The sequence below is a fragment of the Dendrobium catenatum genome, unplaced genomic scaffold, assembly GCF_001605985.2.
Source record: "Dendrobium catenatum unplaced genomic scaffold, ASM160598v2 fragScaff_scaffold_1720, whole genome shotgun sequence".
NCBI lineage: Eukaryota > Viridiplantae > Streptophyta > Magnoliopsida > Asparagales > Orchidaceae > Dendrobium > Dendrobium catenatum.
Window position 1 is genome coordinate 587,987 of NW_021320182.1, and position 18,234 is coordinate 606,220.

The window sequence follows — 18,234 nt, forward strand, 5'->3', positions numbered from 1 at the left end:
TTACATTGATAAACTCTTTCAACCATTCATAAACTAATTTGAAAATTACTATTTCATTACCTTAATCTTAATCTTAATTTTTCTTTTTAAGTTATGGATTCTTTCTAAATTTCCTCCAAATGATTTGACAATGAAAATCATCTTTACTTCATTATGTTTTAATTTCATATAAGCCCCTAAAATCTTAACATTTAGAAATTTAATCTGGTTATTTACTTGTTGGACTGTATTTTTTAAGTGTAATTTTTTTTTAGTATAAAAATTTCAATTTTAATTTTGTATTTTGCAATATTTTTGGCCTTCTCATTAGCTATTTGTTGAGTCATACACATCAAATATATTTTTATTAGCTCTGTGGCTTATCTTTTGCTTGAAAGTCTTTGGATTTTTTTGTTAGCCTTTGGATAAGTATATGCAGTTCATTTTAATAAAACTAAGTTAAATATCTTATAATTTAAATAAATAAATAAATAACTGAAGATTATTTTAATGAGAAGATGATAAAATTTTTGGCTCATTTGTAAGGAAAAAAAAAAATTCAATATAAATATTCAACAAATATACCTGAAATGCAGCCTATTTTGACTTACTAATTCGATGTGCATAAATTTATGATTAAATTTATTCAAAATTGAAAAAAAAAAATAAATAACAGCTTTGTAGAGAGCGAAAATAAAAAATAATAATTCTTGTTATGATAAGGATTCTTTCATGAAATATCTTTATATTACTTGTTTTAATTATAAATAATTTTTTTCTTCTATATATAAATTACAAATATTATAATAAAAATGAAATGCAATTTTTTTTAACCACAAGATTTAAAATTTTTAAGCAATACCATATTTCAGCACTATCATCAGCGGCGAAATCAGCCTTAATTTTTGCGCCGAGGGGGTGGGGGAGGTTGCAAATTTATAAGTAATTATTGTTGTTGCCTCGAATTTGGCTCGAATCTTCACTACAAAAAAGGGCAATAAAAAATAAAATGGTCTCTAAAGATATCTTGTAGCTATCAAAACATGTTAAGGCATTGCAGTGCCTTAACTATATCCTTGATCATTATACGTTTCGTAGTTGTGTCGGGGTCCAAGGGCGCAGGGTTCAACCTGTTAGAACAAAAAAAAATTTAATTGTAAGTATATTTTTGGAATTCAAATTAAAAAATAAAATAAAATGAAGAATTATCTTTACTATTTCTCTTTGTAGTTGCTTCATTGTTCCTTAACAATAACAACTCCACACAATGCGTTTAACAATAACACCCCCCTCCAAAAAAATAAAATTTCGAAATACATAGCGATCTTTCCCAAACGAGCTCCCATCGCAATCTCTCTTTTACTTAACAAAACAAGATCAACCAACCCCAAACGAACTCCTCTTCTTCTTCACATATCAACGATCTCATCGCAACCTACCCCAAGTGATATCGTCGCGATCTTCCAATCTATCTTCCCCCAAAATTTCCTCTTCTCTTCTATACATTATCAATCTCAAATAAAACTTAATTTTGTATGAGTGGTAGACATATAATATTAAAATTTTAGATGATAAATATATAAATATTATAAAATAAAATGGTATATATATGTAAATCCCATTTTAATAAATGAATGACTTATCTTGATTGATCTATTAGTTATAGCTTTGAATTTTAACCAAGAGAAACAAAGTCAAATGTCCTTCTCAAGAAGCTCTGAGCTGTACAGCTTCTGCATCACATACAGACGCCATGTGGGCCAGCTGCTCGGCATGCAAGCTGGGATATTTTCTGTCAAGGAAGGCAACCACCATGAATTATAAAAAATTAAAAAAAAAAATCCAGAATGAATGGCCCTGAAAAACAAAATACTTTAATTTATATTATTTTATTTTGTGTGGTGGAAAGAAGGTGAATAGCACAACCAAAAAAAAAAATAATAATAATAAATTAAAATTTTAAGTTTAATTTTGTTGCGTGCTAGAATATACGCGGCGGTAGAGTTTGTAAATTCGCGTCTGAGCGTTGTACGAGTATTCAGCATACAAACAGAAAAGAGAAATGAACACCAAGGTTTTTACGTGGAAAACCCAAAAAGGGAAAAAATCACGGGGCCTCGCCCAGTTGAAAAATTTCACTAGTGTTTTGCAAATTACAAATGGCTGATTCGTACCACAAGTCGGGGCAATCAAATTACAATCTGTTTCTTCAAGAAAGTTTACAAAGTTCAGCAAGTTCCCGGCGTTTCCCGAAAATCCGGTAGAATTCCGGCGTCTTCAGGCGGCGAGAAGAGCTCCGGCAGTGGTCGAGGAGGAGCTTCTTCCTTCTCCTCCTTCTCTTCTTCTTCTCTCTCTTCACTTGAGTCCCCTTTGTAGAATGAGGACTCTATTTATAGTTTTTCTGGAGTGGCATAGCTCGTAAATAGGTGTGAGATCATGGGCGAATAGGGAGTGGCTTGAATGGACGACCGATATTGAACCCTTCGATCGTGCACCGTTCATTGGACATTTGGAGGCCTTAATGATGTCGGAATTCGACGATATTGGGCTTGTTGGATTCGACTCGTCGAGCCGCTCGATTCGAGTATAAGATCGTTAAAATCGGAGACCGTTTGGTAACTCAAATTGCGGTTTGAATCTTACAACAGCACTTCAGGTCCTTGATTCGGACTCATTTGGGCTCGGATTGGGTTGCTCTTGGTGTCGTTGAGTTCGTATTTCCGAGACGCTCAGTTTGACTATAAGCTCGCTGAAATCAGAGTTCGGGTGCTCCCGTAATTATTTTTGAAGTTTCCAACTAACTTTTGCCTCGAGATTAGTGCCCGATCAAACTAATTTTGTGATGCCGTATCAAATTTAAAAATTTTTAGTTGAATAAATTTTATCGATATTGGATTTAACGAAACCTATTCGGAATCAAACGTTTTCTTAGTAAATATAGATTCAATAAATTCGATTTAAATTTTGAAAAAATAATTCCTGAAAGCTTTAGCAAGCCAGTAGCAAATTTACTAAGATTTTATAGGGATATTTGATTTATTTAAAAATGCAAAGTATTTCAAAAATCTATTTCAAAATTTTATTTGATTAAAAAGATATTTTCAAGTATTTTTGTTTAACTATCTTAGTATTTTTTTATGTACTGTAAATTCATCCAATTTTTATCATTTTTTTAGTATAAGTTCGTTGTGTTATCACTGAATCATCATCCTCTCATCGACTACAGTCATTACTGCCACCACAATCTCCGCAACTATCGGCCACTGCCACCGTCAAACACCACTATTAACTTTACATTATAATTCTATTAGTTCAAACCAAATAAGCAAATCATCTAATAAATAATTTGAAGTATTTCAAATGCATATTAAATTAAATATTTGAGGAATATAGATCCTACAACTATATTTCTAAGCCTCTTCGTTAGGAAAAAAAATATTATGTGCGGTTATTGGATGTCATTCGTAGGCAAATAAGAGTGCATCATTTTATGTATACTGATGTTGTGTATCGTTGTGTACTGAATCACATAACGTCTCTGATTTATCTCCAAACAGTCCGATAACCGCACAAAATAATCTCTTTGATTTGAGAGAAATTTAGATCATTATTTTTTCACTCTTTCTTAAAAAAGTTATATAAAAAAATATATTTACAAATCTAAAAGAAAATATTTTAAGGTTTGGAATATTTTTCTTATTTTTTATTTTTTGAAAAACTAGAAAGAAATCTCAAACAAAACCTAAATCTCAAATCTCATTTTAGGATAATTCCTGAATTTATTAAATTCATGGAGGATTTTGGCAAAGTCATGATTAAATTTTGCCTAAAATAGAACACCAAACACAGATCCTCACAAAACCTTTGACAGAATTTAATTGTAGCCATGAGCCATCTCTCTCCATTTCTGTAGAGATCATAATCCAATTAAGAACACGAACAGCAACAAAAGTCTTCTTCAACAAAAAAAGAAATTACAGATTGTTACTGCAAAAATTTACAACAGCGTAGCGTCTGCAACCTCAGCTTCAACAACTATACCAATCATCATCATCACACACACACAAACACATAGGTAGGTAGAGCTAGAAAAAGAGTCAGAGAGAGAAGCATGTGACTGAAAGGGGCGGAACCTTCAAGGACTTCTCAAGCAGAGAAGATTCCAAAGAGCATATCATGGCACGCTTTCTCGGTTCCTCCAGATGAAGAGATCTCAACCTTCCTCTCCTCGATTCCGCGCATCAGACCGTTCCAAAGCTCCCTTCCCCTCCTCTCTACGTCCCTCTGCCTGAAACTCCCGCCGCCATCGACGATGCCTCCGGCGAGTTCGCGGGCTGATTTCTCCCACCGTCGCCTGACGACGTATTCCTCGGTTATGTGGGTATCCATGGCGGAAACACAGACCCCTGTAGACGATCAATAAGTGCAAGGGTGGAGAGACTATATAGGGAGAATGACTGGTTCTTAGCGGTTTAGAATTACTCCAGCGAAGAATCTGAAGGCGATTAGCGAGAGCGATGGAGACCGGAGAGTGAGTGGCTGTTAGGGTTTTGTACCCAAGCTGAAGCAGGAAGCAGGGGATGAGTGGATGACGACAAAGGAGTTTTATTAGAGATTTTAGGTGGGAGATTTTAATAGAAAAAATAAGCATCACATATTATCTCTATGTAATTAATATATAATATAATTTATTTAATATAAAATAAATATAATTAAATTATCAAATTATTAGGCAAATAATTTAGTTCAGTTCATATTGGGTGTTTGGATTTTTTTTTAGTTTTATTTTCATAATAAATTTAATTTTGATTGATTTAGTTATATTGGACCATAATAAATATTTTATTTGCATATTTGCTGATAAGATATATTTGCATAATATCTTGAGATGTCCAACTCTAAGACTTCTCTCCCTCTCTCAATTATTTATTGGCTACCATTATCATTACTATAGACAAGGAATATTCAAAATAAATCATTCTAATAGATATTATCTTTTTAAATAATTATTTTTCCTTGAAAAAAATTAGTTTAAAATTTGTCTAAAAAATTTTTTATCCACGCAACCTATTATTTAATTCATTATTTTCCATATGAAAGGCACCCACAAATAATTGCACACCCTAAAAATTGATATACTTTGATAATTTGGCCAATTTAATAGTTTTGCACCCTTAAAATTATTTTTTCACAAAACTTTAAAAAAATAAAAATTGTCTCTTATTATATTTGCCGCCCAACTTTAAAAAAATAAAAATTGTCTCTTATTATATTTAATTCATTATTTTCCTTCCTTTCTCCCGGGGCTCTAGGTTCTCAAATCATAAGCCAAAACCCCCCTGAAAAAATTTACCATAATGCAGTTATCAATATATTGGTTTCCATTGTAAATGAATTGGTGATTCTTACTTCATTATTATGCAGACAAATCTCGTGATGGATCAACAAATGAATAATTTATAGTCCTAATGAGATATGTTAATATAAAATGGCAATTGAGATATTCATTAGTATTAAACATATTTATCAACTAATATAACTACACTTAAGATAGCTTTTGAAGTAAACTTACTAAACATTCATTGAACTTGCATATATTGGATATATGATCAAGATTATGATGGGACATCAAACATGTGAGGAAAGTTTCATGACTTGTATACTCATTCTTAATAAAAATCCTCACGATGTTGTATCCAATGCTTCGACCATCAATTATAATCATGTTTGATAGCTATAATAAATAATCATTAGCAAATGAAGTATATGTTTGGGTCCACTTTGAGAATTGTGAATAGTATTCAACCTTCTTATAAAAGGGTTTATGCTCATAAAGTAATTCAATGTGATAAAATGCTTTTGTATCTTAAAACTAATAAGTTAATTAGTGGTTGAGATTTTATTTAATAGATTGGTTTGTGACAACAATTGACGTTCACATTTTTATACTTTTGATACGTTCCAAAAAATTGCCTTGATCGAGCACGAATTTTGATACATATATGAATTAAAATTTTCAAAATTAAATTCGAGGCCATCCAAACTTCAATTTTAGCAAGCTTATAGCCAATCTGAATGGCTCAAAGAGACAAACCCGACGACACCAAAATTAGTTCAATCCAAGTTCAAAGGGTTCCAAATTGTGGGGACGGGGAACATTCAGAAAGTTTAAAGCATAAATTGGATGATTAAATGATCTCAAAATATGACATGCTCATAATCGAATCAAGTGACTCGACGAGATAAATCCAACGAGACCAAGATTGCTTAAGTCTGACATTATTTGAGCACATAAATTTATGACAAATGATCTATGATCGAGAGGATTAATATGCGTTGTCTGATGGATCACTCTGAATTTGCCCCATATCTTCTTCATATTTATGGGGTATGCCACTCACAAAAATCTATAAATATACCCTTTCTTCCCACATGAAAGGGGTATTGGAACCTTTGGCAAGAGAGAGCTCTTAGGCTTCAAAGATTTAGAGCTCCACCCAAACACCACCGCTTGCGAACTTTCATTGGTCGATCAGACCACTACTGAATACGGTCCCTTCAACCACTATCATCCGTCGACTATGGTCCCTTTGACCACCGTTGCCCATTGACTGCTGTCCATCTGACTATCATTGCCCTCCGACTGCGGTCCACTATGACCACTGTCCCCCGCGTATTATGATCCCTCCAACCACTTTCACCTGCTGATTGCGTTCCCTCCGCCATCCCACCATGGTCCACTCCAACCTTCATCGCCCCCTAACTAAGGTCCCTCCGATCGACCTCCATCGTCTACTGATTACGGAACCTCAGATTCCCATCGTCCGCCAACGACGATCCTTCCAGCCACCGTTACCCATCAACTAAGATCCCTCCAACTACCATCCCTAACGGATTACGGTCCCTCCAAAAACTATCGCCTGCCAACTACGATCCACTTTGATCTCTAAAGACTGTTGATTGTCGTCCCTCTAACCCCCATCATTGTGATGGTCGACTATGGTCCCTCCGATCATCATCTCTCATCGATTATGGTTCCTATCACTACAGGAAAATCACCCATTTCCGGCGGTCTTTTCCGGCGAAAATTGAACCTTTTCGGCGGTTTTGTAGTTTTCCGGCGGTTTTCCGACGGTTAATTTACTGCCGGTAAAAACGACGTATGAAAATAAATTCCGGCGGTTTTTACCGGCGGCAAATTATTCCGGCGGTCAGAAATCGCCGGTCAAATTAAAAAATTAAAAAAAAAATCTTACAGTGAACGCCACCCACCGCTCCCGGCGACAATTAATTAAGTTGTTAATATAAGTTTTAATAATTTTTTGTTAAATCATTTAAATAGTAAAAATTTTACTCATTTTATTAAATTTAAAATAGCCGCCGGAAACGTGAAAAAGCCGCCGGAAATTCCGTGGAGAAAAACCGTCGGAAATGCGCCGGAAAGCCGCCGGAAATGTGACCGCCGGAAAGCCGCCGGAAAATTCCGCCGGAAATCAGTGATTTTCCTGTAGTGTCTAACCTAGGTCACTCGTCGACAACGATTCCTCTCATGACCAATGTTGCCCCCCGACTACGATCCCTTTGACCATTGTCGCCTTACTATGGTTCTACCACCCAAAGAAACAAGTCAAAACTCTCTTGAGAACAATTCTCATATCATCAGATTCTTTAAACTCCCACTATATAATGTATTATATATATATGATGTATATTTGTTACATTGAGTCAAGGCTCCCCCCCCCCACCCACCAAAGGAAGGATCTCATTTGTAATTAACAATAAACACTAGTATAATCATTTTAATTAATTCAAGCCTCTTGGATTTTCTCCTTTTAAGAGTTTTTCATGTAAAAATCTTAATATCTTATATGACTTTTGCACTACCCTCTCTCCTATATGTCTATGTGTTGGATCATCATACAAAGCTGACATGCCAAACTTTATATATATCTACCGCTATGATTGTTCAGTGATGCAACAACTTTAATTAGTCTCATAAAAATGTTTGCTTTGAGATGCAAATTACTTCAGGTTATCAAGGAGGATGGGATATACGATCAATATTCAATTGAAGTAGGTGTTTAATGGATGCAATGAAAGCTTTTGATTTTTTCTTCGCAATATATTTGATGATTGATATTTTAGAGATTACAAATTATTTATCACAATAATGACAAAGAAAAACATCTATGCTAAACAGTACCGTAGTGCTCCCATAAAAAAAAAATTACCTACTTGCATTTTAAATTTTTCCAACTCTATTCTAGATTATCTAATTTCAAATTTAAAATATACTTTTTTTTTTTTGGGGACATTTAGGCCAATTAAGGCAAACTCACACACACAACGCATACACATAGACTCGATCCTTGGACCTAAGTATATGTTCTATACAGTTCATGTCTAATGAACTATAGCAACATGTTTTTTAATTTTGAGAAATACCATCATTTATAATTGATGATAAGTACCAATTGAACCATTTCATCAATCCTCAGATTTTTTCTGAGTTTTGCATATAAATTTTTTTGTATTTCTTATAATCTTCTTTCATCTATATATGTGTTGGATCTTCGTACATTATTAAACATTAATATCTATTTTTACCACCTCAAATTATCTGGCAATCTTCATAACTGAAGGTAGACGTTAGCTTACTATTTTTTCGGCTGCTAAAAAACAACACCAAAACTAAAATATACAGAAATAGAAATTATTCAGTTTGAATTAATTAGAGGTGATCGTTTTACCATTTCATGCAGCGTTTTGTGTGCTTTTTAATGGAGAAAATATGTGGAAATAATTATTTGAGGACTAACATAAGGAAAAGTGGAATATAATCAGGAAGATGAAGGAGTTGGAGAAAGCAGAGGTGGAGGCCACGGTCGCGACCGAGGCTGCTCCGCCGCCACCAATGGCTGAGAAGGTCACCGGAGAAGTGAAGATTGTGATGAAGCCACCGTCGGCGGAGACGAGCACCGCCGATGGCACCACCAAAGCCCATATCGTCCACAGTAAGCATCCCTCACTCAGGATAAATTGATATATTAAATAAATAATAATAATTCATGCATCGTTTTATTTTGCACTTTGCATATTTTTGAGAAAAATTTATTTTTCAGAAATATTTTTATCTTCAATCTAGTAAATATATTTTAATTTGTTTTTTTTTTTTTATTTGTAGAATTAGAACTTGCCCGTCTGCTAAGAGAGAAGAAGACAGCTTTCATAGAGGCATGGGAAGACAGTCAAAAAGCCAAACTTAAAAACAAGTTAGCTTCTCTCATTACCTCTCCTATTTTCTTAATTTTTCTTTCTCCAATTTTTTTTTTCTTTATGATTCTATGTTGCTTAAAAAGATAAACAGATTATGGAGATGTGAAATATAGCTCAAACTTGGAAAAAATTATTCTTTGTGGACACCGAACGACGTCCAAAGACCAATAAAAATGCACCGCGTCACTCTTTTACTGTACCGCGGCTCGATTTTGCTCGGTACCGGTATCGACGCTCGGTACTGCTCGGCACCGCGGCATGCGGATGTAAAGTTTCGCCCGGTGTACGCACATAATAATTTCTCCAAACTTAGGCATCTTTTGAGACACATTTCTTACCTCTTTCTAAAACTACTTTCTAGGACAAAAGTTTTTGTTCAAGAATTGTTTTTACTAAAAATTGATTTTAAAATCAACAAAAAAACTGTCTCAAACAAAATCTTAGGCTTATTTTATAACTGCTTTCTTACTGTTCAAAACAAAACCACACAAATTTTATTTGGACACTATTTTTTTGTTGCTTTCAAAAAATTTTACATAAGAAAATTGCTTTCTACAACAACTTTAGAAAGTTACTTTCTCTACATTAATTTTATAAAATAGTAATAAAGATGTCCCAAATGAAACCTTAATTTATCAGTCATAATCCCTCAAATCTAATGAGAGATAGCCACATCAATAGCAAGCATTACATGAGTGATTATTAACAAAACATTTAATTTAAACAAGATTTTTCTTTGCTTGAACAGGGCTCAAAAGAAGATGTCATCCATTACAACATGGGAAAATTCTAAGAGGGCATCCATTGAAGCTGAGATTAAGAAGATGGAGGTAAGCAATTTTCATAAGCGACTTGAATCCAAAACTTTTTAGTTAATAGTCAAAACTTCCAACCAACAGACAAACTTGAGCTTTGTCGATTCTAAAATTTTGATAATCTCCTTCATGAACTTTGTTCAAATATCAGAAAATTTGAGAAACTAGGTTTCTCTCTTCTTACCTCTTTTTATTTACTTCTCATGATTTAATATTGATGAAAATTATTTCTAACACTATGAAGAAAAACATATTTATACAAAAAGTTATCAAATATGGCCTAACATTACAGAAACCTCACACAAAAGGTTTTGCATACTGAAAATGGCAAACATTCTTCCTGAAAATTACAGCTTGATGTTCACTAACTTCTCAGGAAGCTTATGAGAAGAAGAAGGCACAGCGCACAGAGAAAATGATGAACGAAATAGCTTCCATTCACAAGGCAGCAGAAGAGAAGAGAGCCATTATTGAGGCTAAGAAAGGAGAGGGCATACTCAAGGCAGAGGAGACTGCAGCAAGGTTCAAAACTGCTGGAATTGTCCCAAAGAAAGTTCTCGGCTGCTTTGAAAGCTGAGTTAATGAGAGATTATTTGGTGAGCATAGCTCAATCTGTATTTTCAATCTGTTTTTCGCATTACGAGATTGATACAGAATGATAGAGAGGAGTGCAAAGCTCACCTAGTAATCTTCCTCTCTGAGGATTCATTTCATTTTATTTGTTCTTTTCAGTTATTTACTTGTTTTTGTTTTCAGAAACCAAATTTTGTTGCAGCTTTGTTACATTTCCATGGAAAAAAGCTTCAAAAAAAGTGTAATTGAATTCCTTTTCTATTAAACTAAGATATACTATTACTGAGAAGTTATTTGATATTTCTCTTCTTTTTTAGAATCAATCATTTCAATATGTAAAAATTACTATGTAAAGAGATGAAGAGATGTTCTCATGATCATAATAACTACAGAAACTGAAATATCAGATTTAGGCCTTCAAAGAAGAAAGTGAACTGTATCTTGTGATTAGCTATTGGTTCCCCCAATGAAGTTGTAATTTTACTTGACAACTGGAGTCTGATGCTAGATATGCCTCAACACTAGATCTTCAATGTAGAGTCAATTATTATCTTGGAATTTGGAGCCATCATAAGATTGCATGGAGATTGATATGTCACCAAAAATTATCTTGATCGGGTACGAATCTTGAGGCATAATCAAGTTGGAAACTTCGGAAATTAATTTAGAGATCATCTGAACTCCAATTTTAGCAAACTTATAGTCGAACTGAACGTCTCAGAAAGACAAACCCATCGACACTAAATTCGACTCAATCCGAGCCCAAATGGGTCCAAATCAAGGGGATGAAGCGCTGTTGAAGGGTTCAAACCACAATTTGGATTATCAAACAGTTTTCAAATGTGTCATGCTTATAGTCAAATCTAGTGGCTCGACGGAATCCAACGAGCCCAAGATCATTTAATTCTGAAATCGTTAAGGCATCCAATTGAACAATAAACAGTCCATGATCAAGGAGATCAATATCGGCCGTCCATTCAAACACTCCCATTTTGCCCTTGATCCTCCACATATTTACAAGCCATGTCATTCTCAAAAAACTATAAATAGGCCCTCATTCTTCACATGAAGGGAAGGAGGAAGAGGGAGAAGAAGAGAAAAAAGGGAGGAATTTGGGAGCTCTCTTGCCATGGACCACCGCCGGAGTACTTTCTGCCGACCACCGCTGGGATTCCTGCCGGCCACCACCGGAGTTCCTGCCGACCACCGCCGGGGTTCCTGCCGACCACCACCGAAATTCCTGTCGACCACCTCTGGAGTTCTTCCCGACCGCCGTCGGACTTCCACCCGTTCTCGACCCACCGACGGACTTCTGCCAGTTCGTCGACCGCCGTCGAACTTCCACCAGTTCACCGATCGCAGCAGGACTTCAGCTCAATCGTTGCCCACCGACAGACTTCTACCAGTCCGTCTACCGACGCCGGACTTCCACCAATTCGCTAACCACCGACGGACTTCTGCCAGTTCCTCGATCGCCACCGGACTTCCACCCGTCCTCCGACCGCTGCCGGACTTCTACCAGTTCATCGACTGCCGCCGTACATCCGCTTGCCCGCCGACCATCGTCAGAATTTCATAGTTTGTCGTCCGCCATCGGAATTCCACCAATTTGCCGAACACCGCAGGACTTCCGCTAGTCCGCCAACTACAGTCCTCCCAACCACTGCATCCAACTACCGTCCTTCCGATCTCCGTAGTTTGCAGACTATGGTCCTTCGGACCTCCGTCGTCTGCTGACTACATTCTTCGCCGACTACAATCCTCCCGACCTTCGTCGCCCGCAGTCTACGATCCTCCCGACCTTCGTCGCCCACCGACTACGATCCTTCTGACCTCTGTTGTCTGCCGACAACGGTCCTTCCGATCTCCATCACCCGGTGACTACGGTCCTCCAGACCTCCGTTGCAATACAACGGTCCTTCTGACCTATGTCGCTCACATACTACGATCCTTCCGACCTCCGTCACCCGCCGAATATGATTCTTCCGATCTACATCGCTCATCGACTATGGTTTGCCGCCCCAAACAAACATATCAACATTGATTCTTCCAACTTCCACCATGCAATGCATTTTATATGATGTATATTTGTTACTTTGAGCCAAGGCCTTCCTCCTAAGGATGGGCTTCATTTGTAATCAATTACAAGCACTAGTGGATTCATTCAAACTGGGCCAAGCCCTGTGGTTTTTTCCCCTTTTTAGGGGTTTCCACATAAAAAGTCTGGTGTCTCTTATGAACGCTACACCCTCATCTGTTTGATCTACTTGTCTTCTGGATCTTCGTACAAAGCTAAGGCATTAATCTTTATATTTCTCTACCTCCGTGAATTTTCCAGGACACAACAGAGATAAATTTGATACCTTCAAGATCAAGATGGAATAAAAGATCGAAAGCATACTTTGTCTGTTTTCATAACCTTAGTACTCAATGAGTAATGAAGAGTTCCAATAACCTTCATGGCAAAAGGAGAGCATGATTAAGGCCAGTGATGGAAGTTTGAGAATTGTCTGTGATAATACTTTTATCAATTTATATGAGAATGAAATGTAGGGAGTAATAGACTTAAGCTTCGTTTGGGTTACTGCTTCTCAAAACAGTTTTGTAGTATAAAATTTTTAATTGTTGTACTAGAAATCTACTTCAAATTAAAAAAAAAAAAAACCTCATGCATTACTTTTACAATCATCCAAATAAATCTAAAATATTCCTTTTACACTTTCTTTTTCAGACAACCAGACAACAACAAATCAAACAAATATCAACTGACTGAATAGTTCATCCATGCAGATTTCTCACGGAAAACTTTTAGATCCAAAAAAGTTGCCATTTTTAGCCCATGATGTGGCCAAACGTGACCGTCGGAAAGCCGCCGAAAAATTCCGCCGGAAATTAGTGATTTTCCTGTAGTGACCGTCGTCAACTCGACCTTGTCGTCCCCAATCTAATCATCATCATCCCCAACCTATTGTATGAGGCCCATAATAAGAAAACAATGGTCAAAAGACAAACTTATTGTTGCATGGAATTAAATACATACCATTGTGGTAGACTTGAGCATTCCAAATTTAGATGATTAAGCATTATTCATTTCTCATTTGGCAAACACTAATTGTTTTAAATAATAATGTTTATAAATGTAACCATTAGGTTTATAATGAGCAAATGCTCTATTTATAGTGGCAACAAGAAATTGAATTTGAGATATAAAATTTATTGCAAGGTCTGATGAGATATTAGAATATCGATCTCTTAAAGTTGATAAAAATCCCAAAAGATATTTCAAAATTAATAAATAATATCTTCAAGATACTTGAATTAATACAAAATCTCCAAAATATTTCATAATCTCAAAAAACATACACTCAAATATTTAAAGAGAATATTCAACCAAATTTTGTAATGATTTTATCATCTAGAATTTTTTCCTCTACAATTGCAATAATAAATGCCATGCCATTTCATATAATATCATTTAGTCATATACAATCCAAAGCAATAACAGTGAGAAACTTATAATGACAATCACTGATCAAAACATCAAATCCTGATTCATTTCAAAACCTCCAAAATTACCCCCAAATGACAAAAGATCAAAAGAATCACTTCCTATCAAATCAACAGGCTCAAAACATGAAACATAGCTTCCACCTTCAGCAAATTCTTGATTGCTCATAGCTCTTAAATCGCCATTGCTAAGTGTTTCTCTGCTGTCAAAGCTACAGGAATCCCAAGCCAGTCCTTTCCCTCCATCTGAGCTTTCTAAGCTCAGTAGACCATCTGAATTCTCTCCAAATATCCAGTCTGCAAACATAACCTTTGGCCATGATTTCTGTTGAGAGAAGCCATGACTATATGATGATGATTCCGCTGGCTCGATCGTGTCAAAAAGCAAAATTTTATTGAAATTTTCTTGTTTGTTCTTGTAATTTTCAGCTGATGAGTCTGTTGAGGGATTGTGATCTGAAAGTTTAGCAGAAGCTGATTCTTCTGATTTTTTCACTTTTTTCTTAAGATAAGTGTTCCAATAGTTCTTGACTTCATTATCAGTTCTTCCCGGTAGATGCATTGCTATTTGAGACCACCTGAAAAAATTACTTCCTTGTTATAATATTTTCAAGGGACATGTTTCAAGATGTTTGGAAGTATGTCAAATATTTATGAAAAAATGTTATTTTAAAAATACTAATGATCGGCCGACATATAAAAGCTAAATATTTTTTTTTGATGTAAAATAAGTTTAACAATCGATACATCATTGATCAAACTAGAACATCATTGATTCATAAACTATATTTGTTAAGAAAAAAATTTTGTATGTCAGTATGTTTGAACATGTTTTGTGTTAGGATGAGCTTAACAGTCTTTGAATTTACATTGAGATGAGTGCTACATATGATTTGCATGTGAGCACTAATCTTAGTGTAAATTCGAAGGCTATTAAGTCTGTTTTAACCCAAATCGCATTTGGACATCTTGATGCCATTTTTTTCATTTGTTAAGTTGTGAAGCCTAATTAATACCTTACCAAGAATAATTTTACACAGATAGTAAGGGTAGCCCTCGAAAAATATATAATTTTTGCTAGTTATCTCATTGAGGGTATTTTGGAAATTTCATGTCATTTCAGCTATCCTATCATGTTTCTTTATAAAAGGGTGTTGTGATTAGTAATACATAAGAGAGATAAAAAATACAGAAAGGAATGAAGCTGTAACATTTTCTCTTGCAGGACTTCACTATCATCATGATAATAGAAATTATAGAAGCAGAAGCATTAAGCAGTCATTAACTGGATAAATTTGCATTGAAATTCTTGATATGTTTGCACATTTCATCTTCTTTCATTTGTCTCCTCTCATTGATTGAATTAATTCCCAACTATGACATAGCTTTCTGAAAAAAGTTTATTTTGGGGGATATTTAGGCTTCATTTGGGACAACTTTCTTACTGCTTTCTAAAGCAGCTTTTTAGTACATGAATTTTTAGAAATTTTTGTACTATAAAGATGCTTTAAAAGAGTGCAAAAGCTATCCCAAACAAAGCCATAGGCCAATTAAAATGTTCTTGTGCTAAAAAGCTCTTGTACAAATGTGTGATGTCCAAAGCAGCTTTCTTACTGCTTTCTAAAGCAGTTTCTGAGCTGACACATACAACACATAAGCAAGACTCGAATCTAAGACTTCCTGGTTGGTAGTCAAAGCTCTTAATCAACAGACCAAAGAGCTGCATATTTTAACATGATTAATTAATAGATATATTTTGTTTAGGGGCTCACTTGTTTCCCAGCACAGCGTGAAGCTTCATAGCCAAGTCTTCTTCTTCCTGTGAAAACTTTCCCCGCTTTATTCCAGGCCTGAGGTAATTGATCCACCTTAGCCTGCAGCTCTTCCCATTTCTTTCCAGCCCTACACACACAAATAAAAAGGAAAAAATTTCAAAAATTACTTACATGTTTGTTTTGTTTATATTCTGCATTAAATAATTAGTAATAATATTAGGATTGATTAGCAGCCTAAGTACATCTGCTCATCGTAATTAATCTTATCCAAATTATTTATGACTCATTTTATAAATTCTATGCTGAATTTAATGTTAGTTTTATTTTCAAAAAACTTTTTTTTATAATTTATTTACAAGTTATTTAGGGTTTATTTTATTTTTCTAAATCTCAATTTCTTTTATCTACTCATTTTATAATTTCAAGATAATCCATCTTTCTTTTCATTCTCTCCTCTCATTAGTGATTGAGTTTATTACTTTTCACACCATCTTTTTAAACAAATGGATAAGATATTTTTGATGATTGGGTTAGGATGTGAGAATAATTTGGTGGTTAATGGGTCCCACCACTATTTTAGAGGTAGATAGAGAAAGGTTGAAAAATAATAAATTAAAAAAAAAAAGCCAAATGATCAATATGAAAAAGAAAAAATATAGATTAAATCAATCAAACCTATAAAATGTTCTAACCAATGGTCTAGTCTATGATTCAAGTGATGAAAAATGCCAATCAGATTATGCATATCTATGGCATTACTATAAACCTGCCAACCAAAACTTCATTTCAGAACATACAAAGGCTCTGATTAACTAAAAAATTATTTTAAGAAGCAGTAAGAAAGCTGTCTCAAACGAAACCAAAAACTCACCAGCTTTAACAGGAACTTCACTCCAACATCCATAGCCATGATTGAGAATGTAATCCTTAAGCCTCTGGTCTTCTTCAGGAGACCACAATCCTTTCTTACACTTCATCTTTGCCTTCTCAGAGCCTCTGCAACCCATTCTTCTCTTTCTGTTTTCTGAAAACTTTCTCTGAGTTCTGAAATTGCTGAACAAACATGTTCAGATTTTAAAGACATGGCTTATGTCTGTTGATGAAAAATTAAATAACTATTCTGATTTAAGAATATTAAAGTTGCAGATATAATTATTTAACTCACCTAACCATAATGAGAGTGCTTGGACTACTGACCAGTAATCAAATGACATCTCTTATGTTTCATTTGATGAATTCACCGAACTATAGAAGAATAAGTTGTTTTTCCTTACAGCATTAGAGGAATTCTTTTAAAAAGAAAATAAAATAATCAAGACTTTGGAACCATTCATATTCTGGTCATGTACCTACTGCTTTATTTAAAGAAAATGTTAGTTATATGGATTTATAAGTCTTAATTTAAGTGTGTCCGAATGTCAAAGATAACCTTCATTTGTTCACTGCAAAAGAAATGTTTCTGTACAGCTAATCTCAGTACAAGCTGATCATTTTTTTATCCTGTAGCTCATGGAAGGAAGAAACAAAAATGCATATCTCAGTTTGTTTTTAATGGTTGAATATAGAAGGACAACATGCTTATTTTATTGTAATTTCTTTTACATTTTTGCTCTTAACAATGGTGCTAGAAACCGGATTCTTGTTATCCGATCAAGTCGAACCAGCCGAAGCCAAATCTCTCATATCCCGTGTTGCTGGAATGTATCAGCCTTTCGAATTCGGGGTGTGACCAATGATGATCTAATTGAGATCAAAGAGTTCAAACAGTTGAACATATTTTGATTTAGCACTTAGTTCATTCATTATTTTTTGTTATATAAGTATCAAGTTCTGTTTGTGTTTGGTTTATCACTAAATTGAGTTTGAGCCCTATATTTAGGGGTGTCAATTCGGGTCAACGGGTCGGGTTTGGATTGAACCCAACTTGATCCAGTCTTAAACGAGTTGACTCTAACCCGACCATGTTTTGCAAACGGGTCAAGTTTGTCAAACTGGATCCGAGCCATGCGGGTTATCAGGTTGACCCGACCCGACCCGCGAACAGTTGCGAAGCGGAGTGGAGCGAAGCGGGTTCGCTGAGTTTGAACCTTGAGGCTGTCGGAATGGAGGCATCGACAGCGGCAGCGAGTGCGGCTGTGCGGGCTGCACCGGCGACGGCGAGGCGTCGATTCTTGATGAGGATGCTACCTGATGCGGACAATCCCTGACGAGGACGCCCGAGTCCTGACGCGCGGGATAACCAAACGGGTCAATCTGAGTTGACTTCGGGTTTTTGGGTCAACCCGAAATCGACACCCGTTTTTCAAACT

The 18,234-nt window shown here is 35.3% G+C and overlaps 2 protein-coding genes across 2 annotated transcripts; one reads left to right on the top strand and one right to left on the bottom strand.

Moving 5' to 3' along the window:
• The first annotated feature begins 8,827 nt into the window (after positions 1 to 8,827).
• Positions 8,828 to 10,833, top strand: LOC110097934 (remorin). The gene is made up of 4 exons (XM_020824601.2): positions 8,828 to 8,993; positions 9,164 to 9,251; positions 10,004 to 10,085; positions 10,447 to 10,833. The coding sequence occupies exons 1-4, from the start codon at positions 8,828 to 8,830 to the stop codon at positions 10,645 to 10,647; spliced, it is 537 nt and encodes a 178-aa protein (XP_020680260.1). The 3' UTR covers positions 10,648 to 10,833.
• A 3,313-nt stretch (positions 10,834 to 14,146) lies between these two features.
• LOC110097914 (transcription factor MYB23-like) lies at positions 14,147 to 16,932 on the bottom strand. The gene is made up of 3 exons (XM_020824564.2): positions 16,797 to 16,932; positions 15,923 to 16,052; positions 14,147 to 14,728 (listed from the first exon to the last, which is right to left on the bottom strand). The coding sequence occupies exons 1-3, from the start codon at positions 16,930 to 16,932 to the stop codon at positions 14,176 to 14,178; spliced, it is 819 nt and encodes a 272-aa protein (XP_020680223.1). The 3' UTR covers positions 14,147 to 14,175.
• Between the last annotated feature and the right edge of the window lie 1,302 nt (positions 16,933 to 18,234).

Bases quoted from the DNA above. Each gene is read 5' to 3' on its own strand.
- LOC110097914 (XM_020824564.2), bottom strand. From the start codon at position 16,932: ATGGGTTGCAGAGGCTCTGAGAAGGCAAAGATGAAGTGTAAGAAAGGA. The intron at 16,053-16,796 runs GTGAGTTTTTGG...TTGTGTGTGTAG, and splicing joins TGAAGTTCCTGTTAAAGCTG to GGCTGGAAAGAAATGGGAAG. The intron at 14,729-15,922 runs GTGAGCCCCTAA...TAATTTTTTCAG, and splicing joins CACGCTGTGCTGGGAAACAA to GTGGTCTCAAATAGCAATGC.
- LOC110097934 (XM_020824601.2), top strand. From the start codon at position 8,828: ATGAAGGAGTTGGAGAAAGCAGAGGTGGAGGCCACGGTCGCGACCGAG. The intron at 8,994-9,163 runs GTAAGCATCCCT...TTTTATTTGTAG, and splicing joins CAAAGCCCATATCGTCCACA to AATTAGAACTTGCCCGTCTG. The intron at 10,086-10,446 runs GTAAGCAATTTT...CTAACTTCTCAG, and splicing joins CTGAGATTAAGAAGATGGAG to GAAGCTTATGAGAAGAAGAA.